Source organism: Eumetopias jubatus, unplaced genomic scaffold (genome assembly GCF_037043125.1).
Source record: "Eumetopias jubatus isolate StellerSeaLion01/CBP00866 unplaced genomic scaffold, mEumJub1_p1.0 scaffold_4, whole genome shotgun sequence".
Taxonomy (NCBI): domain Eukaryota; kingdom Metazoa; phylum Chordata; class Mammalia; order Carnivora; family Otariidae; genus Eumetopias; species Eumetopias jubatus.
In genome coordinates, this window is record NW_028274810.1 from 99,521,790 (window position 1) to 99,545,441 (window position 23,652).

At 50.6% G+C, this 23,652-nt stretch overlaps 1 protein-coding gene across 3 annotated transcripts; it reads right to left on the minus strand.

Annotated features, from left to right (window-relative positions):
* Positions 1 to 2,326: 2,326 nt before the first annotated feature.
* Positions 2,327 to 17,061, minus strand: CENPS (centromere protein S). 3 transcript variants are annotated; one of them, XM_088022615.1, is made up of 5 exons: positions 16,912 to 17,061; positions 14,267 to 14,390; positions 13,535 to 13,568; positions 9,382 to 9,448; positions 2,327 to 2,542 (listed from the first exon to the last, which is right to left on the minus strand). In XM_088022615.1, exons 1-5 carry the CDS (start codon positions 16,966 to 16,968, stop codon positions 2,327 to 2,329), a joined length of 498 nt encoding a protein of 165 aa, XP_087878741.1. In that variant the 5' UTR covers positions 16,969 to 17,061. The 3 variants fall into 3 exon arrangements, with proteins under 3 accessions (XP_087878741.1, XP_027964116.1, XP_027964115.2); XM_028108314.2 differs by lacking the exon at positions 2,327 to 2,542 and adding an exon at positions 7,119 to 7,655; XM_028108315.2 differs by lacking the exons at positions 9,382 to 9,448; positions 13,535 to 13,568; positions 14,267 to 14,390; positions 16,912 to 17,061 and adding an exon at positions 3,797 to 3,928.
* Positions 17,062 to 23,652: the final 6,591 nt, after the last annotated feature.

Below are 23,652 nucleotides of genomic sequence, written 5' to 3' on the forward strand. Positions count from 1 at the left end.
ATGCCAGTTAACATTCTATTCAGCCCCCTGAACTCAGGTAAACTTAGATGTGACAGATTTCCTGCCAGTCTCATTAGCATAGCCTCATTATCCTTCAGATATTACTTAGTTCAAAGTTATAAGTCCCCAGTCCTAAGGACTGTGTATGTATGACCCCAACTGAGGGGCGCCTGGGTGGCTCAGTCGTTAAGCGTCTGCCTTCGGCTCAGGTCCTGATCTCAGGATCCTGGGATCGAGCCCCGCATCGGGCTCCCTGCTCAGCAGGGAGTCTGCTCCTCCCTCTCCCACTCCCCCTGCTTGTGTTCCCTCTCTCGCTGTCTTTGTCTATCAAATAAATAAATCTTTAAAAAAAAAAAAAAAAGAAATTGAAAAACAAGGAGCATGCTTTTCTTCTAGGAAAATCTTAAAAGACAACGTTCCGAAGGTTAGCTGGCCTTCCAGGCTGGCATCTTGCACCAGTGCACTAACCCAATAACTGGTCTCTTCAAGCTGCTGTGTCTGGAAATTCGGATCTATTAAGGTCCTCCAACACATTATACTTTACTCAGCTAGTAATTATGGATCTGAGCTCAGCTCTGCAGAAAACAGAACGGAACGGTCAGCAGTCATACTCTGCGCCTTCTCCCCTGGTATCCCAAGAAAAGATACAATGCTCCTCCAGCCAGCCTTTGCCAATTTTCCCCATATTAGGCCTGACCCTCAGAAACTTCCCATGACTCCAGGTAATGAATCTCTGAACTTTAAAGTTTAGTATCTAAACACCTTCACCCTGGAAATATTCTTCAGAGTCTGGCATTCAAGAGCCATAAACAATATGCAGAATCAAGCAAGGATTTTGGTGCTATGGGGGAGAACTAAAGATTTGATTCAGGTTTTGAAACAGTGATTTGTTCGCTCCTCATTTCATTGGAGCAGCCGCAAATCCTGGACCGCATGGGCCTTGACAGCTGCTCGGCCCTGTATTACAGAAAAAGGAACTCCCCTCCTGTGTAGCCATCACTCATTGTCCCTTCTGTGGAAATTCTTGGGGAATGGGAAAATGATATTCAAGTCATATATGCATGTGGAGGCACCGGGATGGCTCAGTTCGTTAAGCGTCTGCCCTTGGCTCATGTTGTGATCCTGGAGTTCTGGGATCGAGCCCGCCATCGGGCTCCCTGCTCAGGAGGGAGCCTGCTTCTCCTTCTGCCTGCCGCTCCCGCTGGTTGTGCACGCGCTCTATCTCTATCTCTGTCTCAAATAAAATCTTTTTTAAAAAAATTACATGTATGCATCTGTCACGGAACAAAGTCTGGTTCCTGCGATCCTGAAAGGCTTAAATTAGAAGTTGAGGCAAGGGGGCGCCTGGGTGGCTCAGTTGTTAAGCGTCTGCCTTCGGTTCAGGTCATGGTCCCAGGGTCCTAGGGTCGAGCCCCGCGTTGGGCGCCCTGCTCGGCGGGAAGCCTGCTTCTCCCTCTCCCACTCCCCCTGCTTGTGTGCCCTCTCTCGCTGTGTCTGTCAAATAAATAAATAAATAAAATTTTAAAAAATAAAATAAAAAAGTTGAGGTAAGCAGGCCACAGGCTCAACAGCAGCCCTGCTCTGTACTTGGTTTGAAATAAGGCCTTTAAACAGACTTCGTTCTTCACGACGCAAACGTAGAAGCTCTGATCCATGAAAGAACTGTAACAAATTAAAATTAACTGACTGATGAAAACCAGTATGGGTATTTTATCAGAGAAGGTTTGAATGTAACTCTTCTTATGAGTATGTGAACATGAGATCATGTTTGAGCGCGTGACATTTGTTTTTAAATTGGTTTTCGCCAAAACACAAGAAATAATCATTTTGCTCTTTGAGCACAATGTTAAAAATTTGCTTTTAATACGAGGGCGATATTTTTTAAGTTAGACAATTTCTATGAAAACAAACAAATAAGATGTTATTCTGGGTTCTTAAATATGTCGCCTTTAACTGTTTTTTAAATCAAAGGAAAGGAGACAAGGGCAGAACTTCCAAGCACATAACTAAAGTGAAAAGAAAGCCCAATGGGTACACTACAGCAGAAAACGTAAAAATCTTTTTCAAAAATGTTCACTTTGGGGAGCGCCTGGCTGACTCAGTCAGTGGAGCACGGGACTCTTGATCTTGGGGTTGTGAGTTCAAGCCCCACGTTGGGTGTGGAGATTACTAAAAATAAAATATTTTAAAATATAAACAAATAAAACGTTCCAAATTACACAGGAAGGAGAAGACAACTGTGTGAAGAAGAAAGATCACGGCTGTTAATACATTTTATTCAGATCCATGGTCACACTCCTTTGCATGAGTGATCAGGGGTAGAGTTTTATTTGCAGGAGGAGAAGGTCTTCCAGAAGAAATCCTTGCAAGGTGCCTTCTCCCGCAGGGACCGCTGAGGGGGCGGGACATCCTGCCGCTTGGCCACCTCCCCAGCTGCCCCTCCTGTGAAGGGGGCTGCGCCCACCTGAGAGGCCCACTGGTACCGCCCAGCCAGGAAAGTCAAGAGGCTGTTCTTCTTCATTTCTATCACTTCCTGCAGATGCTTTTAAAAAGACGCAGAGGACAAAGGAAAGAAAAATAATCAACCATCTGGTTGAGCCAGCATTAAAAGATCTACAATTCCTTACTCAAAAAAAAAAAAAAAAAAAAGATGCTTCAGAAGAATAAATCACATTTCCATTTAAAGGATGAGAAAGTGGGGCGCCCGGGTGGCTCAGTCGTTAAGCGTCTGCCTTCGGCTCAGGTCATGATCCCAGGGTCCTGGGATCGAGCCCCAGGGTCCTGGGATCGAGCCCCCGCATCGGGCTCCCTGCTCCACAGGAGGCCTGCTTCTCCCTCTCCCACTCCCCCTGCTTGTGTTCCCTCTCTCGCTGTGTCTCTCTGTCAAATAAATAAATAAAATCTTTAAAAAAAAAAAGATGAGAAAGTTAAAAGAAAAATAAAATAAAGAATGAGGAAGTTAAGAGAACACCTTAATGAAATTGTTCTAGTTAGAGAAGGAAAAGTTAAGAATTTTCAGTCAAGGAAAAAAAACGGCCTGTTTGGCCCATAATCTTGGCTGAGGTCCTTCATTAGACGAGGTCAGGAAATCTATCATTTTCCCTGCCGCCAAGTGCCTGGTCTGACTCCTGGATGTCCACAAATTACTCTTTGAGACAGATCAGATTGAGACGTGATATTCCCCTCTTTCAAATTCCTTAGAGAGCTTCTAGGAGTAACCTGATGATAAATGATTTGTGTGAAACTCATCTGGTAATTTTAGAGAAAAATCCATTTTTAATGGCCAACTTTATGTACTCTTTCTTGGAACTTTTTCAAAATGGAAAAAAAAAATAAATCACCTCACAAAGTTACGAATTCTCACGACGGAAACTGTAATGATGTCAATGAATCTGAGCCGATGAGAAGAGTCCCATACCTATAAATTAAGATTCTAGAAGCATGTGTGGCAAACGCAGGCCGCTGGCGGCCCCACGATTGCCCTGCGATAGACTGGTACGATCACTTAACGTTTCAAAGATGAGCAGGTGGAGATCGCTGGCAGGGAAGCTCCCCCCTTGAGTTTCGGAGCTCTCTGCAGGTTGTTGGGACCACTGGAGATAAACAAGATCCCGCAGTCTAAGAGGGGACATCGCAGGCCGGGGGGGGCGGCTGGGGGGGCACCCCACAAAGGTCAGCCCTGCCTGCCATCTGTCCTACACACGCTCGCCCTGGAGCTGCCGGCGAGCCACGCCAACAAGGCCAAGGAACAAGACAGCCAGAAAGTGGGCTAGCCTGTGGCCCCGTCACTACTCACCCGGCTGTCGTGTCCGGCGAGGCCACCCTCCAGGGACAGGGCCGCGGTGGCCCCCGAGAGCAGGAGTAGGAGCAGGAAGAGGGGCGGCAGCATCCTGCAGGCTGACCGGCACTTCTCTCCAGCTCTGGGGCCGCTTATCCTTGGGCGGCCCCGAAATCCGTGTTTTGTGCACTTGGGTCTCGTCGAGCAGCCGAGGGGAGGGGCGGCGGGGGGGGGGGGCATTTTAATTAAGCTCCACCTGCAGCTGGTTTTTTTGTCTCTGTCCCTATCAAAAGCCTGTACCCCCTCTTCCCTTATCCTCAAGCAGTGATGCACCTGCCTAAGCTCTCAGCCCACAAAAGCGCTTTTGGATCGGAGTTAACCCCTTCATTAAAGCCACCATGGTTTCCCGAGTTTAGAGCGGATCTGCTTACTTTGGAGGACAGTGCGCTCGCTCCTGAAGGAGTCCCGCTTCCTCATAATCACCCACAGGCGGCAGGAAGCCTTGAGCACAAAGCCAAGTGATTTCGCACAATATAAAATCAGCGGTGGCTGAGGAGCTGAGAAGCTGAAATTCTGCCCATGTAAGGTGTGGTGGAATCTGCTGTGGGCCGAAGAGACAAGGGGGGGCTGAGGGGTGCAGGGAGGTGCTCGGGGCACCTGCCGGCTCTCACCGAATCGCAGGCAAGGAGGCTGAAAACCCAGACAAGAGGGCAGGTTCAGGAGCGCCCGGGGATGCTGGCCCCAGAGGGGCCTGGCTACTTCTTACTCAATGACCTGCACTTGACCCGCTTTCCCGGGAAGGCCAGAATGTGGAGTCCTCCTCTGTGTACCCCCCATAACCCCCCCCCCGGCTTCCCCTCCCTGGTCCCAGTTTCAGAATCCCACAAGCAAATGCGCAGACCCTCTTCATCCAACTGTGAGAGAGCCGGTAAACTGAGTCACGGGCCGCAAACCTGCCACACGGGGCCAGGAGCCACAGCATGGTTCCAAGTGGAAGTTAAGCAACCGAACGGACGCTCTCTCCAAAAGTGAAGGCTGACTTTCAGTTTTCCAAAGCCCTGGTTTACACCCCTCCCCCAAGGGAAATCTCCATCTTAAATTCCATGTCAGCAGAGGCGTGTAAAGATTCTAGGCAAAACGGGCATGGCCTGAAGAGTCATGGCTCGTTACTGCATGTTGCTTCGTCTTTTTTTTCTATACAAAAATATTTTTTTTTGCCTAAGAAAATTCCCACAAATGGTATTAAAAATTGAGATTCTTTTTTTAATTCAGTAGACTCCACGCCCAACGTGGGGCTTGAACTCATAGCCCTGAGATCAACGGTCCCATGCTCTACCGACTGAGCCTGCCGGGTGCTCCCCAAACGGAGAGATTCTTACAGATGAGAAATGCACGGCAGCTCGGCCAGCTTCTTATACCCTTGGTATATTTTGCAGATTTTACTGGACAGACTCCTTAGACACTCTGAGCACTTAGTGCATACACAGTACACAGGACCCACACCACCCACACCAGCAGGGCTGGGAGAGCCTAGCCAGGGGGCAGGACCTACAGCCTCCAGTGCAGTGGCAGTGCGCCAGGGAGGGCGCCACGGGTGGAGGAAGCTTACATGCCCTCTTTTTCATGGCCACCTTCAGGCAGGCGGCCACCTGCCTTGGTCCTTCGAGGAGAGGGCTGAAGACTAAAACCCTGGCTTTGCTCCTGGCCTCTCTGTGGCCTGTTTCCTCATCTGTATAATGGGGATTAAAAAAAAATTAGTACCTACTGCCCCCGTCAGAGAGCTGTCGTGAGGACCGAAGAAGGTCCCATAAAGCACCCAGCCCACGTGGAACCCATGGCAGGACGCACGTCGGGCAGCCCTAAGAAGACATCCTCAATCCTTCTTGTTCCCCAGGGTAAGGAGAAGAGCCGCACACCACAACATGGGGGAGCCCCAACAAGACCCATGCAACCCAAGGGCTCCTACTTATTTCACCAGCACATCTTACGTGCCAGGGTCCAAGTATCTCGGGGTGCCTCCTGCAAGCCCCGCACTGCACAAGGCACCACCCATCACGCTCTCCAACCCAGAGCCTGCCCTCCGGGAGATGATAACCTAAAGTCTTAGGCAAGAACGTGTTTCTGAAAAGATGTCGAATGGGAACTTTTGATTAAAAGAAACTCAGTCCAGAATTATTTTGAAAAACAAAGAGTGCTCCTTCTAAAGGTCCAAATGGGACCAAGAGAGAAGTTAGAGAGTGGAAGACTTCTCTAAGTACAGAAGAAACCTAACAGTGAGTGTCCCATGACCGGACGGGCTCTCTGTCCCTGGAGAATTCTCCCGGAGTTCCTAGGTGATGGGGAACCTGGACTATATGACCCCTAGGGGCTCTTCAGAAATTCCACAATTCAGTAAAGGAAGAAGCATGTCCCGATGTAGCCTTTCTGGGACATCCAGGTTTTAAAGTATCAGCTGTGTGCGAGCCAGTGCACATTCCAGCTGCTGGTGTGTGCAGAAAGGGATGCTTTCAAAGTTCCCCGACTCCGGTTAATTTCAGTAATAACACATCACCACGAGCCCTTTATTTCCAGCGCTTCGAGGAACCGGTGCCACAAGACGACGACAAATACTGTAAATATAAGTTGCCCCCATCTATGTGACCAGGACACATTCCTTCTTTATTTGGTTCATCATCTGGTAAGTGGTTAATAGGTTCACGTTTAGAGGAGCTTCCAGGACGCTGAGGAAGCCAGCCCACAAAAACAGGGCCCTCCAGAAGCCCTTTCTGCCATCTGTCCCCAAAGATGGAATCGCACAGTACGATTCACCCCAGGGTGAATACTGTCTTGACTGGTCAGCAGACCCGGGCAGCGCGCTAACCTCGTCAAGCCTCGGTCTGCACGCCAGTACAACGGGGAGAATCACATCCGCCCCACAAGGCCGTGAGGATGCACTGAGGTCCCGTGTGGAGCCCCGGGGCAGCCCGGCACAAAGAGAGGGCTCCCAAATGCAGTCCCGTTCCTTATCCCTCCTGCCCCAGCAGGGAAAGGCACGCCCTGGGCACCCCTGACACCCCGCAGAGAAGACAGCAGGACTGGAAGCTCCGGCCCTCACAGACCGAACCAGAGCACCACACAGGGAAGCGTTTTGGGAAGAGAGCGGGTTTCCTCTCAAGCAAAACCTCCATCCCGTAGAACCAGAGTTAAATTACAAAATAGCCGGAGAAGAGTTATATAAACTGTGTTTCTGGAGAAAATCACCTTTAAAAAGTAAAACGGACACTTTCCAAACGTGCACCTGTGAGCACCACATTTACCTTGTGGTCACACGCGACACAGGCTTAAAAACCACACCGGTGGATCAACAGAACTAAACAAACAGCTTTACTCGTCTCTCGGGGACTGTCAGCCGGAAGAATCATGGAGAAGAAGAAAGAGGTAACTGAGATGTTTGCTTGAAAAAGTCAGTCACATCTCATTGCTGACACAACCTTATTAATGGCAAGAGACCCCACTTCCAGTCTTGGCCCCTCGGACTCCTGTGTTAGCACAGGGGAGACACGGAGTGTTTGCTTGAGCGTCCCCGGCTCCAACGCTATGGCTTTTGCAGCCGATGACCGCAGAACACAGCCCAGCAAGCCTCTTAGCCTTTTTATTTTAATCTCTACTGATCCCTTCGAAGATCCCTTTGTGGCAGCCCCTGCCCCCCGCCGCGCCCCTGCTGAAGGGACAGAGCCGGCCGGTGGCGATGGAGTCAAGAACCGTCCTTTCTGGCGGCGGCAGCCTCTGCCGGCACCACTGCTCTTGTGTTGTCTTCCTCTAGCTTCTGCTTCTTCTTTGCTTTTTGTTCTGTGTTAAACTGAGCGAGCTCTTCGGTTTTCTCTGTGATGTATTTTAGCTACCAAAAAAAAAAAAAAAAAAAAATTAAAGCATTACAAGTTTTATCTGGTTGTGAAGCCACTCTATAAACCTGGGGGAGCGGAGGGGAATCTACCCCTCCTAACCACTCCCGCCCTAAGAATTTGAGTGGAAAAGCCTGGGTTACATTCCTCAGAGCGAAACAGAACTTCCACTTTTTCCTGGAAGAAGCAATCAACTCCAGAAATCAACCGAATGCTGCCCACACTCCTACCCAACAGGCAGGAGCTCCTTGAGTAGTCAAAAGAGTTAAAATGTGGAGTGTGCAGAAGGCACGCCAGGCCTAAATATACTCTACCAAGCACCAGTACAATCAACAGCCCCCTAAATGTATCCAACTGACATCACGGAGCAGCTACTATGCACCAGGTCCCAGGGATACAGGGTAAATGACGCAGGTCCCTGCTGTCGGGGAGGATTTTATCGAACGCGTAAATTTAGCCACAACTCTGTCATGAAAAGAAATTGAGAGCCCCAAGTAAAAACGGTATTTGGAAGTAAACAAATGTGCAATAAACAGATAACTTCCCAGCTAACATTCTAAGATGACTGGCACTGCCCATTCCTTTGCCAAAGGAAGAAAGGGCTCACCGAAGCCGGCCAGCTACCAGCCATGACCTGCACAGAACGGATGGAGAGAGGGGAAGTGTCTTTCCGCGGATGCACAGCACCACCAGCCACCTTAGCTGTTTTCCTTAGGAATCACATCCTTAGCCTTGACTTTAACTTTGGAGAGAGGGTATCAGAAGAGCGGAGCGGGAGGGGGGTGGGGGGGTGGGGGGGGGCGGTGCCGCCCAGTGGAAGCGGCACCAGATTCCAGGCTCGATGGTTTGGGTTCGGCAATCCACCCAAGAGCTCCGTGTTCAGCTCTGCGAGGTTCCTGAACTCCAGCGGCCTCCCCTGTAAAATCGGGCTAATAAATGGGGTTATGAAAAACCCTCAGAGGGTGGCTGTGAGGTTTTAAATAACATATGTAAAATAATAACTATAAAAGCCCACTGTAAACTGTCAACTGCTATATAAACTCATTCAGCAACTACTTCTTGAGCACCTGCTGTATGCCAGGTCCTATTCTAGGCACAGCAGATGGAACAGAGAAGAGACAAAGGTCCACCCTGGTGGAGCTCACATGACGGGGCACGAAAAGTGTTCTCACTGCTAGGATGAGACAAGGTCAGAAAACCTCAGACGCCCTGGGTCTGCCCCTGGTCACGGCCACTAGCCAGGGATGATCACAGCATCACCTGTAAAATGAGGGCTGGTCAAGCTGAAGTCTAGATTTCTTTGGAAAGACAGAGAACATGCTCGCTTTCCTGCCCGCCCTGCCTGTGCAGACACTGCCTCCATACCTGGCCCATCAGAGCAGAGCCGTGGGCACCGTAACACAACTCTCCCCACACGCTCTAGCCTGTGGCCTGTCTCTGACACCACGCTGTAAATGGAACACAGGGCCAAAGTTTTGAGATGTTACGGAAAAGGCAAATTATGAAATCCAGAGAGTGCTGATTAGAAAATTTCAAATTGGCTTAGCGAGATCCATCATGATGAAAGAGAGACTATAAATTGCGGGCAGGTCTGAATGGTTCAACCGTCTCTCGTTTTTAATGCAAGGTGCCCTGGGGAATCGCTTCATGGCTGCGAGTGATTAATTGGGAATAATGTATTCTGCTGGGAAAGGGGAATGAGGAAAGAAATTCATCTCTCACCAGTGAATTACTCCTCCTGGCTAAGAGCTTCACATCTTCGGTGTTAATTGTGCTTCTTTTCGCGTGTCTGTAGAAAGGGCAGGAACAATTCACCAAAATGTTTAGTATCACTTCCAGTTTTGATGAAACCCAAAAGTTCATGGTCAGACTCCAAACTAGCAAGGCTCTCTAAGAAGCCCATCTTTTTAGATTAAATTCATTAAGCAACAATGACATAAAAATGAGTGAAGTGACTTCGCCAAGATACTAATTAAATAAAGAGACCAAGGAAAGCAGCAGCCCATCTGTCCACCTCCGCCCGAGGCCATGGGTGCCTGAGCAGGGACTTGCTTGGGCACAATGGTCACAGCGAACACCACACAGCACGTCTGCACACACCTTTAGTGAAAAGAGAAAATGGCACAATATCAAACAACACAAAGATCGCCTCTGCTTAAACAGATGTGAAGTAGAAGAACAAAGATCCCGAGTTCCCGAGGGCTAAATTACAGGAAGCAGCTCAGGCAGATGTCCCCCTACACCCCACTTCCCAACAAGGAGGTAATGCACTCCCTCAACACAGCCGAGCTACAAGCTAGAACAAAGAACATCTTTTAAACTGGAGTCTGTGTCTTGCTCACAACTTGGACTCAAAATCTCATTCCAATCTCTTATCTTTGCTTTAAAAGGTAATTTCAGATAATAAGCTACAGTCAATAATTTATTGCTCTAATTACACCATTTCTTGCCATTTCTCACTTCCTCCAAAAATAAGTAGAAGCCTTATGCACAAAAGTAGGCATCTTTGTATCCTTAACAACGAGTAGAGTGGCCAACACACAGTCCTCCCCAAATATCTGTTCCATTAACAAGAAAATCGCACAGAAATTACACTCCATAATTTGGCCGAATTAAACCTTCACCTCCCACTAAATATGCAGATGGCACGTGTCATCTCCTCACGACTGACAGCATCTGCCTGCGCCGACAGTATCCATATCAGGAGGCGACTTCTAATCGGCCATCCGCAAGGACCGGGAGAGAAAGGGGAGGGTCAGAAGGGGACATCGGTGCAGCCACAAGGTCGGCAGCCGGGCCACAGGTGTACCGGGGGAGGCGGTTAGGCGCCATGCACACAGAGTGGCCCTCAGCCACACGATCGGGCCGCTCGGCCGGTTTTCACATTCTTCACAAAGTGCCACAAGAGAACAAGCAGAAGGAGGCAGCCTAGTGAGCTGTTTACAGAGTAAGGTCAGTGGATCTGTTCACAAGGAAGCGTTCAGGAAACAGCAAAGCCAAGCCTCGCCACCACGCAGCTTGGTATGTGCTACCTCTGCACCACGTCTTAATGCTCCTTCCCTCTGCACCACGTCTTAATGCTCCTTCCCTAAATGGAGGGGCGGGCATACCCGACGCCGGCCGCCGCACGTCAGAGACTCTCCTAAATCAAACCTTTTTTTTTTTTTGCATTAGATTATTTATTTATTTATTTATTTATTTATTTATTTATTTATTTGACATAGAGACAGCGAGAGAGGGAACACAAGCAGGGGGATTTGGAGAGAAGCAGGCCTCCTGCCGAGCAGGGAGCCCGACGTGAGGCTCGATCCCAGGACCCTGGGATCATGACCCGAGCCGAAGGCAGTCGCCCAACCTCTGACTCCAGAAAATTACCCAAGGGAAAATTACAAAGCAGTTTTTCATGTAACACTTTTAGCAACACAGGTTTTAAAGAGGATTCCCAAAATGTTCCTAAATCTATTCACTGTCTAATGTCTATCTTCTTCAAAATGTGGCATCTTTAACGTGTTAACGGTATCAGGTGACTAGAGATTTCAAAGTAAAGGAAATTCGCAACTTAAACTGGGAGATGATTTTCCAAAGTTTACAGGTGAATTATTTCAAATTTAAACCCATTTTCTCATAGAAACAATGTTACAAATATCGGTTAGGTTCCCAGCCAGCTGACAAAGACCGTTTAATATACAGCTGGCCTGAAACGGTCCTTCAGACTCCTTGTAGGACTCACAGTTCTAGAAGACAGTGGCCTCGGGGAAAACACAAAGCCACAGGATAAACAAAGCTGACCTTCTGGGAATATCAATTTTATCCTGTGATAAGCTTTATTTTTTAAGATTTTACTTATTTGAGAGAGAGAGAGAGCGAGCACGAGCAGGGAGGAGAGGCAGAGGGAGAGGGAGAAGCAGACTCCCTCTGCTGAGAAGGGAGCCCGATGTGGGGAGCCCCCTCACCCCCACCCCGAGATAAACTTTAAAACAGGATTTTATATATATATGACAGCAAACTGAACTATTTTGAAGATCAGTGTGAAATTAGACAAAGGACGAGTCTTCGAAGAAAATCCGTACTTGCGTTGGCTCAGGGTTCGGGGCGGGGTGGGGGGGGGCGTGAAGAGCACTGGAAGACACCCCTGGACACGAGAAAGGGGAGACATTGCTTCATCAGTAAGCCTCTGCCTCTCTCACTTAGACAACAGCAGCGAGACAGCCTTTATACAGACCCCCTGACTGAGATGATGCCCTTCCCTGGGGCACTTACACTCTAAGTGACACACGGCTCTCCCCCCACCCAACAAGTACCCAGCAAAAGAAAATCAACCTCGGGGCGCCTGGGTGACTCAGTCGTTAAGCGTCTACCTTCAGCTCAGGTCATGATCCCAGGGTCCTGGGATCGAGCCCCACATCGGGCTCCCTACTCAGCAGGAAGCCTGCTTCTCCCTCTCCCACTCCCCCTGCTTGTGTTCCCTCTCTGTGTGTCTCTCTTTGTCAAATAAATAAAAATCTTAAAAAAAAAAAAAAAAGAAAATCAACCTCTTAACGTAATCATGAAACACAGAGTACCTGAAAGCGCAATGTATTACAATGCTAAACATTTCCAATTTCATTCTTATTCCCAGTATTTTTACAGAAGCATCTAAAAACACTTGTTGTCTTTTCCCACAGCTAACACAAAAATGGCAGGAAAAGCCACGACTGGGGGCTTACTGCTGGCACCTAACCAGGCAGAGGCCAGAGAGGCCCAGAAACACCCTACGACGCGCCGGACAAGTTCCCACCACAGCCCAGAATGAGCCGGTCCAAAACACCAACGGTGCTGAGATGGAGAAACCTGGCTCGATGTCGATAAACTTTATGTTCAAATCAAATAATCATGTGCTTACATATTCACATTTTGTGCCACCCTTTGTAATAAAAAGAAGTTGTATTTTCCGAAAAAAGGAAAGACGTGGCAAGAGGGGTGATAAATGTATTTCGCAAGAGACGCGGGGCTTCGGGGGGAGATAGTGGGCGCCACGTAAGGAGCCCCCACCTGAATGAACAACGAACACACCACAGGAGCTGTTAGTATCCCATAATATTATCTCATCCCTTCTGGCCAAGCTGGCGATGCTAAGCAGTTTTTAGGGATTCATATACACAGGGATAGGAAAGATTTAGAGTCTGCCCTTTGAGAACCTACTGCTTTAATTCATTCAAAGTACTCACCCGAGCAACAGAGAGCTAACAGGAACAAGGTGAAAAGCTCGGGGTATGGGAGAGACTGGCACCGAATCAGCAGTGTGAGCAAAGTGGAAAGCTTTAGCCCCTTCCGGCCTCAGTCATCCAAATTGCTTCATAAAAGCAATTCGTTGTGCGATTGTTTTCAATTACCTGAGGTACTAATTGAAGAGATGAGCATAAATCCCCTGTAAAAGCTCAAGCTTCCCCACTGAAAGCAAGTCACCCACTTTTCAAGGAGTGTGTTTCTCGGGTGACAGACGCTGTGGACCTGAGGCTGAGTGCCGGCGGGCGCTGGGTGCTGTCACTGCCCCGACACCCACCAGCGGTCACCACCGGGCACCCAGTGCGGGCGCGCCCCACACCGCCCTGCAGGGTCACAGCCCTCGAGCTGTTCTTCATACCTTTTTAACCAGGAACTGAACAAAAAGTACTCAGAAGACATTAAAAAAAAAAAAAAAAGCCAAATCAAGCCTGAATGGACGTGATTAAAGCAGATGTTATATTCTGGCAGAACCATGATGAGAGAGAAGCCTCCAATAAATCCACACACACCCAAAAAAAAGACTAAAGCTCTCCTGAAATACACCACCAGATGGAGAGTGTGAATAGGACGTGCACACACCCAGCGGCAGATACGCAAGCTCTTTACCCACCTTGCAAACATTTCAAGGTCTTTGGCAAAAGTTTCTGAAAGAGAAAAAGACGTGCTTTAGCTGCCCTCGTGTCAATCTTATTTCAGTAGGAGGGAAAGTGCAACCTCAGCTCCCCCCGTACGGCGATGAACACAACAAGCCCTTTCCGTGCTGGCTGGATGCGCTTCGGGCCGCCTGATCCCTGGACAGGAGCAGGAGCCTTCAGCTCCTGTCCTTTTTGCTGGCTGGTTGTTTTGTGAGCCTTTAGCCTAGGCCGTGTGATTTATTCATTAGGACCTCCTTGTCGTAATTGTGGTAATTGTGGCCACACCTCTTCTTCCATGAAACTAACTCTAAATGTTAAATTTTGCCCCACGTTAGGGCTTGAGAGGACATTAATTTCCTCGGACGTCAAGCAGATACCAATGTCCAAGCTCAGCTGTCATATAAGCCATGGCATGGGCGATATAAAAATGTTATAAAGCAATGAGATAAAAATGTAATGCCTAATGTTCCAGGCAGTTTAAAACAGAGTAAAACAAACAGGTTCATGCCCAGTGTTAGGTACTAGAAATAGATGTTTCCATAAAACATCTGAATCTTACAGCCAAGAAATGTTTCGTGACTAGCACCTGGTGGTAATGTTCTCCGTCTGTTGGTGGGACGAGCCACAGCACCCGGCCACACATTTCTCCCGGACAAAAGCGACTTGGGGGATTTCTACCCACAGAGAGGAAGGCCCTGGCTTCGTACCGCACTGCCGGAAGGTCAGCTCCGAGACTGCTGCGATGGTTTGTTTGCTGAACGGCATCCCTCTGTCCGATGCAACTTCCTCACAGAGACAGCCCACAGTGTAGTGGACAGCCGCTTTCAGCCTCTGCAGCAAAGAGTCAAAATACTTCATGGGTGAGGCTGCAAAGAGCTTTCCACACCTTCGAAAATGAAGACCAAGGAGAGGGATCTGCTCAGCCTAATTCCTTCAGCACTTTCCATAATGGCTGAAGACTTTTCAAGTGTACTAATAAATTAATGAGGCCCTCTGGAGTGTGACTTGGAGAAACATTACTTCCTTGTTAACGGTTATGATTTAGGTCAAGTAAAGATAAGGAATTACAATGGCAGGTCAGCGGGGAGAAAAGTCAGACTTGCACTTGCAAGGTATCTGCATGACTTTACTCAGGTATTCCACAAATGTGCACCTGTTCCTACTGAGTAAAGGCATATGCTAGGTGCTCAGGGAACAATGACAAACCAGACAGGTTACTCCAGTGAAATGCAAAAGGATCCCATCCCTCTGCAGCAAGTCTCTGCCAGCCCCAGGCCTACATGTGACAAAGGACAAACGCTCAGGACCACCCTGGGAAAGGCCTGTGAGGACACGACTGACCCTCCTTTGATTTGCTGGCTTGCTAGCCCACCTCACCAGGACGGACCCTCCCTGTTCCTTAGCAACCCTTTTAGATACTGAAGAGCATAGCTTTCCCATGCAGAGGAGCAAAGAAGCAACACAAAGCCAAGCCAAGCCAAAAATCTCAGTCTCCTGTCAACAAACTTACTGCACCCCTGGGTGTGCTCCTTCTCTATGCTGGAGATAGACCTGAACTGGACAGGGGGACAGCTGAACCCCAAACAGCAAGTGTTCACAGCTGAAACAGAATGAGGAGGAACGGCAGAAACAGGTCCAGGACCCCAGGGTAGAGGCCGATAAGCAAGGGCAACGACCTTTCTTAGTTTCAGATGTCAAACGACTAGGTAAGTTGAGGCCTATGGTAGGAGGAGACAAAGGGACCATCACCCTGGGAGGGATAAAGAGCCCCCAGGGTCATCTTTTTTAGGTACACGTGGGGGTGTCAGTAGCGGAACAGGACAGGGAGCCTTCTGAACGTCCCAGAAGTTTTTTATCCCTCCTCGTCTGCACGCCTCCTGGACAGGGCCAAGTGCCCGTGCCTTCTTTAATGTTGCAGACAACACTGCACTTCGAGCCTCAATCCCCAGATCCAAATTCCTCGAGGGCAGGACCCTGTCAGTTTTGTTCACGACAACTGTCCACCCAGCACCAAGAACAGCTGGATGAATGGGTGGCGGGATCCTCAACCTGCTCACCAATTTCTCAGCCCATCTTTGCAGCCTTACTCATTTCTTCAGTTAAGTATGGACGGTCCACTGGGAGCCAGGCCCTGCACTAGGGGCTGAGAATACAAAAATGAAAAGGACAGCCTCGGCTCTCAGGGTTTATCTCCCACCACACCTTTGCCATCAGCGGACTCTTCAAAACCATCAAGGTCAGGAAAAACAGAGGGTGGAGAACTGTTCCAGGGAAGATCAGAGACAGGATCTTACTAAATGCAAGTTATGCCCCTTGACTGGATCCTGGATGAAAGAAAAAAGACCAGAAGAAGAAACAGCTTTGGGACAACTGGGGAAATGTGCATATGGACTGATCGTCAGAGAACAGGATTTTACCAATATTAAACTTTCTGAGTGGTGATACTTGAGGTTATTATGTACGAAAATACCCTTGTTGTTGGGAGAGGCATACGAAAGCACTAAAACTTAAAGGGAAGGTGTCAAGGTACCTGCAATTAAATCTCAAATGATTCAGAAAAAAAAGAGAGAGCGAAGGAGCAAATACAGCGAAGTGTTAACTGGTGAATCCAGGTGAGGAGCACATGGCTGCTGAGCGCACTATTCTTGCAACCTTTCCTGAAACCTTGCGCCTCCCAAAAGAGAGCAGGCGGTGGGTTAACAGCTCTGAGACGGAACCCGCGCAGCTGAGCTCACTGCCGGCTCTTCAGGCCACTCTCTCTGAGGTGGCCGCCCTGGTTCTTGCTTTTTACCTCTTCAGGGCGTTGCGGCTCTCCGTTCTCACGACTCTGCCCCTGTGCTCGCTCCCGGCGGGGCCCGCAACCGCCCCGGGCGGAGTTCTGACCACCGGCTTCCGCGTGCGGGAAGGCGGGGCGGGAGCAGAGCCGCGCGCCGCTGGCGCGGGGGAGCCGGGGCTGGGACCCAGGCGGGAAGGAGCCGCCGGCTCTCGGGCTCGCAGGCCGGGCCCCGCGCTAAGTGGCTGTGCCTGGATCGCCTTCCCGGGAGCACACCCTATTCTCACTACAGCCCTGAGAAGGGAGACCGCGGCTGTCCCAGCCAGACGGGGGGGGCCCCCCCGTCCCACTCCGACCCGCGTTACCCTGGAGACCGCCTCCCAGCACCCCCCGCGGCAGCCCAGTTGGCGCAGGCGCAGGCCGCCGGAGCGCGCCCTACGCCCCGGGGGACCCGCCCCGGGGGACCCGCCCCGGGGACCGCGCCCCGAAGAGCGCCCGGCGGAGGCCTCGGGGCCTTTCCCTCTCCAGAAGCTCCACGCCGTCCTCCCCCGGCCCGGCAGGGACCCGACTCTCCTGTACCTGTCGGTAGGAGAATTGCTGCTGCTCCTCGCCACCCCCTTCCTCCTCCTCCTCCATCACAGCAGGGCCGACCCGGGCAGGCGCGCGAGGCCAGAAGGAGGCGGCGGCCGGGAGGAGCCGGTCGGATTTCCCGCCGCCGCTCGGGGCGACGGGCCGCGCGGGGGGACAAAGCGCGAAGCCCCACGCCGCCGCGCCGCACGCGCCCTCTGGCGGCCGCTCCGGGAACGGTCCTTCGCCGTCCGGGGGCGGGACCCGGTGGCCCGAGCCACCTCCCGGCCCCGTGGCTTTACAGGAGCCCTCGGGAAGAAGGCGTGTGTGCGGGGACAGCGTTGTCGGGCGGCACCGTTCACTGTGAATTCCGTGTGGCTCTGACCTCCGCTGGCCTTGCAAAACCCACCCAGTGTCCGTAACTGTGCCACCGACAGCAGTGTTAGGGCGTCAGACCGCAGGCAAATGCTGGATGACTGTGCCAGTCAGCAGCGCAGAGTCAGTGAGTAGGTCACAGAGCCCGGGCTCGGTCACTCAGCAGCAGTACAAGGGCTCCCAATTAAAAAAAAAAATTTTAAGTAAGCTCTGTCCAACATGGGGCTCGAACTCACGCACCCAGAGATGCATGCTCTTCCAACTGAGCCAGCCAGGTACTCCAGGGCCCGCAACTTTTTTTTTTTTTAACATTTTTAAAAAGATGTTATTTATTTATATATTTTATTTTTGTAAAAAGATTTATTTATTTATTTGACAGAGAGAGACACAGCGAGAGAGGGAACACAAGCAGGGGGAGTGGGAGAGGGAGAGAGCAGACTCAGAGCCGCTGGGAGCCTGAGATCATGACCTGCCCGGAAATCAAGAGTCCCTGCCCTCCCGAGGGAGCCAGCCTGGCGCCTCAGGGCCCTCAGTTTTTAAAAAGGATTTTGACTTGGTTACATATTTTCTAAAGTCTTGCTGTAGTCATCAGGGAGAAAACACTCTCCTTGGACCTCCTCACCCTTAAGGCTTAAGGTTGTGTTCCTTTTTGATTACATATGGAGGTGAGCGTTGAGAGTTCCTGGGGGTATTTCGAACCCCTTCCCAGGGCACGTGGAAATCATCAGCCTTTCCTGACAAATATGAAACTAAGGAAGAAAAGGGTGCTCGGTGTGTATTTGTGCTCAACTGAGAGAACACACAGGCAACCTCCCCTCTTACCACCTCTGTGGAGAAAGTCAGGGATGGGCGGGGGAGGGGGAGATCGCCAGGGCAGAATCCCACAAGGGTTTCCTGTGACTCATCACCTGCAGGTCCACATCCCTGCTGAATCCTAAGTGGTGGAGGCTGAGGAGGCAGAGATGTGACATACAAAGTTACAGGGGTGATTATATGCCTAACCTGGAGATTTTGTTCTTCAAAGTAATCTACAAAGGGTTCTTAGAAACACGAAGCTCTAACATATTTTAATTGCCAGTTTGTAGAATGAGGACATTAAGGGAAAGAGACCTTGCAGACCAGTATGAACCGAATAACCTTATTTTTGTTTTTAAAAAAGAACATATGCATCCATATGGAGATGTGGGATATTTGAAAGGAATAGAAAGCTGGAAGGATACATAACAAATACCGTGAACTTCTGAGCAGTGAGTTGAGGAGAAGGCAGATAAAGACACTCAGATTTTCACTTTATATATTCCTGTATTCTGCCTTTCTTAACAAGTATGTGTGTCTTTCCCATAAGCCACTCTTGATCTTCCTCTTCCACAGAAGTGCCCCAAATCCCATAAGCGTGCCGATGGCTGAGACCCAGAGAACCTCCTTCTGGAGGAATCGGCCTTCTGATCAATTTCCATTGCATCGGAGGTAACCTGTACCTCTGGCCTCTTCTCCCCGTTGCTCCCTGGGAGAATCCCAGTGTCCAGTCTCCTGGGATGGTCCCCAGTGCCACGCATGGCAGGCCTCTCACGGGATGTGCCTGATCTGCAGCCTCTGCCTTAGCAGGCCCAGTTCTGCCCGTCAGTAGCCGCCTTGCTCCCCATGCTGCCACTCTTCGGTCTCCAGCAGGAAAGGGGCCGGGGGGTGTGGAGTGGGCGGAGAGCAGGTGGGGAGCTCCAGCCCTAGGCCCAGACCTCGGGTTCGGAGCCTAGCCCCTATCACAAGCTTTGTGACCCAGGGCGAGCCGCAGAACCTCTCCAAGCCCCAGTTCCTGCATTTATAAAGTGGGGACCCTAGTACCAACATAGACAGTGGTTGTGAGGCCGAGGTTGCACCTAAGTGCTCAAAAAGTAGTCATGGTCTTCTCCTGGGCAGTTTTTGTGCTTTGTACCTTGCATGTTATCTCATTTTAAAGCAGTTGCTTCCCAGGGCACGGGGGTGGCTCAGTCGGTTAGGCGTTCGTCTCTTGATTTTGGCTCAGGTCGTGATCTCAGGATCATGAGATGGAGACCCGAGTTGGGCTCCGTGCTATGTGTGGAGTCCGCCTGGGATTCTCTCTCTCCCTCCCCCTCATATATATATATATATATATATATATATATGTATAAATTGCTTCCCAGGGCAAAAGAACGTTATTCTAGTGATCTGTGGAATGTGCACGCACTTCAGAGTCTGATAGAGGAAGGTCCAGAGCTGAGGTATCACGTCACAGAAAATGGGTCTATTTGGATGGAGTGATTTTGCCCGGTAAGGACCCAGCCACAACAGGCGGCCGCTAGGTGTCAGCCTTGTGTCACGTTGTGCAACAAGGCCAGCCCTGCAGCGGATGACCGTACCCTTCCCCAGGGCTTGCCAGCTCCTGGCCTGTTCTCCGCGCCCTCACACGTAGGTACTGGGACCCCGTTTGATATGGGAGGGAACCGGGTCACAGAGGTGAGAGAACTTTGCCCACGGTTAACGTGCTAGGAAGTGGTGGAGCCCAGAGCAGCCTGGCTTCTGAGCCCGAGCCCGAGCCCTCACCGTAAGAAAGACAGGGCTTCCTGGATCCTTTTCAGCTGCCTTAAATAGGGTTCCATGAATAATTAATTCAATAACAGTCATCATTTATTTCCTCTAAAACTGCCCTGTAAAATGCTGATTCCAAAAAATCAATCTCCTTTGGTTGTCGTGTGGATTCTGTGAGCGCCCTGAGGTTAGGACTTTCCATCTGCTCTCCCCACTGCCACGTGGTCGCCCGCACAGCGCTCGGCAGGTGGTGGGTGCACGGTGAGCAGGCCGTGGCCGAGGGGAGGAGTGAGCTGTGCACACGGAGCGGGAAGGTGGTGCCGCGGTTAAGTGTGCGGGCTCGGGCGCCAGGTTGCCGTGGTTCTGGCTGCAGTGTTTCAGGGGCTGTGACCTCGGACAAGTTCCTTCACATCCTTGTGCCTCGTTTGTAAACTGGGGATAATGACAGTACCTGCTTCAGAGGGTGTTGTATTAAAAGAGTTCACTTAAAACAATGCCTGCTGCACCGTTATTATATTCCTGTATGTGCCATTTATATGGTATGAGGCCCTCAGGAAAACTCCCAAATAGGGCCAGAGGTCCTGACTCCTCCATTTAACAAATTGTCTTTTTCCAGGGAAGCCTATGGGACAGATACTGGCCCGAAAAATCGAGCCAGTGTCTCCTGATCCACATGCTCCTCTAGAACCTTGCCACTCCGCCATCAAGAGGTAGAGTCTCATCCTCCACCCATTGAATTTGGGGTGCTCATGACTCCCTTGTAGCTGATATAATGTGGCTGAGATAATGCTGTGTGGCATCCATGGCTAGATCTTAAAAGGCAAGGCTGCGTCTGCTTTGTTAGCTGGAACACTCACGTTTGGAACCGAGCCCCGGGTAAGAAGTTAGCCCAGCCTGAGGCTGCCATGCCGTGAGGCAGCCCAAGGCCACATGGTGAGGCCACATGTACCTTTCTCAGCCCTAGCTGAGGTCCCAGCCAGCAGCCAGCATTGAACGCCAGATAAATGAAGAGGACAGACATCTCCGAGTGACCCCAGCCGTTGAGTGGCCCTGAGCTGTCCAGTCTTTTTGCTGAGGCCCAGATACCGTGGAACAAAGACGAGCTATGCCCCCTGTGCCCTTCCAATTCCTAACCCACAGAATTAGGATAATAGTAATGGTTATTACCTGTGTTTAGGGTGGTTTGTTAAAACAACGTACAGGATTACTAGACAGTGAACGTATATGTACTAACATACATGCTAAGCATAGTACTTATATCCTGAAGGTCTCTGCCTCTCCTAAAAGGATCGGCTCCACATCCGCCTCAGTGACTGTTTAACATTGTCAGTCCCCTGCCTAGAGTCTCCTTGCTGAGAAATCCTGTCTGCTCCCTTGCCTGATCCATCGGTCTTTATAACCAACCTCTCTGTGTCCAAAATAAAGCAGAAGTTGTGGCCAAAAAGTCATTAATAGGATTCCTGCCCAGAGAGGCCCCTTCCTGGAATAGCCAACAGGTTGTCCCTGCACAGTCAGGTTGAAGGGGGCAGACTTGGCTGGGGGCAGAACCCCTGTGCGGCCACCTCCATCACCTTCAGGACTGTTGACCAGCTCAACTTCCACAGGAGCCGGGTAAGAGATGGCAGACCCTGCGCAGTCACTGTATGGCGGGCACTAATTTCCCCCAGAACAGCTCTGTGAGGGAGTCTCATCGCCCCTTCCGTGCAGACAAGAAAGCACATGGGCACAGAGGGTAACGAGCGGGGCAATGGTGAGTTCGTGGCGGGGCTGAGCTCGGGGCCCAGGCCCCCAGCCAGGAAGCTGGGCTGCCCTTACTGGAGCTAACGGTTTTTACTGATCTGTTCTTCAAGTCAGTCACGGGATGTAAACTTCAAAAAGCAGGAATGCCTATCTAGTAAAAATAGTCTCCCCACCAAGGACCTAGGCAAAGGACTGTTACATTCTTTAACAGTAAAAACAACTTCCTTTTATTGTGCCCTCACTGTGTGCCAGGTACTGGGCCAAGGAGTTGATATATAATCTGTTACCGCCCCGATAACCTGGGAAAGTCGTTTTTAACCCCGCTTCGCAGATGAAGAAATGGCAGGGCGGAGGACGTCGATGCCAGCCAGCAGGGTCCGGGTGCACGCTCCGGCCCTTCTCTCTGGCCCAGGGGCCAACGTGGCAGCAGCTGGGAGCTCATTAGAGACGCGCAGCGCGGGACCGCACTTCTGTCCTGCTCAATCCCAGTCGGCCCTTTTTCTCAGGACCCATCCCCGGGGCTGGGGGCTTGTGTAGTTTGAGAAGCCCCACCGGCCTCCCCTGGCCCTTCTGGAAGATGTCTGTCTTAACCTACACGCCCCGCCGTGGGGCACACGGAGGAGCCCCACCAGGAACCTTCTGAGGACTGGTTTGCAGAGTGAACTCCCCACTGGGTGCTGAGACGTAAATCTGGTTTCTAACTCTCAGAAATCCCACTGCTTCAGGACAGGTGCAGCCTGAAGTGGTAATAATGCCACACAGAGGTGCTGATTACGTGCCAGGCACTGGCCTTCTTACTCCCCGAATCCTCAAAATAGCCTTGAGGAGACAGGTACTGTTATCCTGTTTTACAAATGAGAAAACTGAGAGCAGAGGTAGTAAATAATTTGCCGAAAGGCCTACAGCCAGTAGGTGGAAGGGCCTGGATCTGAAGCTTCATTGCTTCCGGATGGTGAGCAGGGGCTTAAGCTCTATTGCACATGATCAGTAGGATTTCGGACACTCCTCTGGACAGTCCCGCTTTCCTGCATGTGCTTTTGCCACTTAGCCTCCCAGCCCTCACAGGTGTTTCTCTTTGAAGGAACTCGCTCTCCATCCTAGGAGGACCTGTCTGCCTCAGAGCAAGTGGTCAGAGATCACCTGCGAGAAAAGCTGCATCGAGGGGTTCCCATCCCTTAAAAAAGAACCGTGTCGGGGCACCTGGGTGACTCAGTCGGTGAAGCGTCTGCCTTCGGCTTAGGTCATGATCCCAGGGTCCTGGGATCGAGTCCCATGTCGGGCTCCTTGCCCAGCGGGGAGCCTGCTTCTCCCTCTGCCGCTCCTCCCGTTTGTGCGTGCGTGCTCTCTGACAAATAAATAAAATCTTTTTTTTTTAAGATTTTATTTATTTGACAGAGACACAGCGCGAGAGGGAACACAAGCAGGGGGAGTGGGAGAGGGAGAAGCAGGCTTCCCACTGAGCAGGGAGCCCCATGCGGGGCTCGATCCCAGGACCCTGGGATCATGACCTGAGCCGAAGGCAGACGCTTAACGACTGAGCCACCCAGGCGCCCCAAATGAAATCTTTAGAAGGAAAAAAAAAAAAGAACCCTGTCATGAGCAGTGACTCAGCACCTCTTAGATTTGATGGTGGGGCCGGGGAGGGCTGCCAGAGCCATGTCTAGCGAAGTACTTACATCCACGCTGAGAGCTTCAAAAGCTGAACATTTAATGAAGAGGATCGCCTCCCATGTCAGCTCTGTGAGCCCCTGCACTTTTTGGAAAGAGGTCAGGGGTCAGATTACACACCAGCTGTCAAAACAAGGAAGTCCTTTGCTCTATTCTAGGATACTCTCAAGACTTTGTAAAGCATTCCAGAGAAACCTTCTAGAGTTAAGCTGCTGGAATAAAACAATTACACTGGCGCCAGGCCATATAACACTATCAGCAAGTGTGCTAGCAGGACTTTTGTTCTTGACCAAGATAAAGTGAACAGGCCCCATTCAAGGAGGCGGCTTAGGTTGCTAAAATTCCCGCCCCAAACCCATGCGCCTGGCTTAGGGACAAACAGAAAGAGGTGGGCACACTGAGGCCCCCGTGTCGTTTAAATGTAGT

What these genes read in the sequence shown, in the direction of transcription:
- CENPS (XM_088022615.1), bottom strand. Translation starts at nt 16,968, where the DNA reads ATGGAGGAGGAGGAGGAAGGGGGTGGCGAGGAGCAGCAGCAATTCTCC. An exon ending in GACCTTGAAATGTTTGCAAG is followed by an intron (nt 9,449 to 13,534) that starts GTGGGTAAAGAG and finishes CCCTTTCTACAG; the next exon opens with ACACGCGAAAAGAAGCACAA. An exon ending in CCAGGAGGAGTAATTCACTG is followed by an intron (nt 2,543 to 9,381) that starts GTGAGAGATGAA and finishes TCTTTTTAAAAG; the next exon opens with CATCTGCAGGAAGTGATAGA.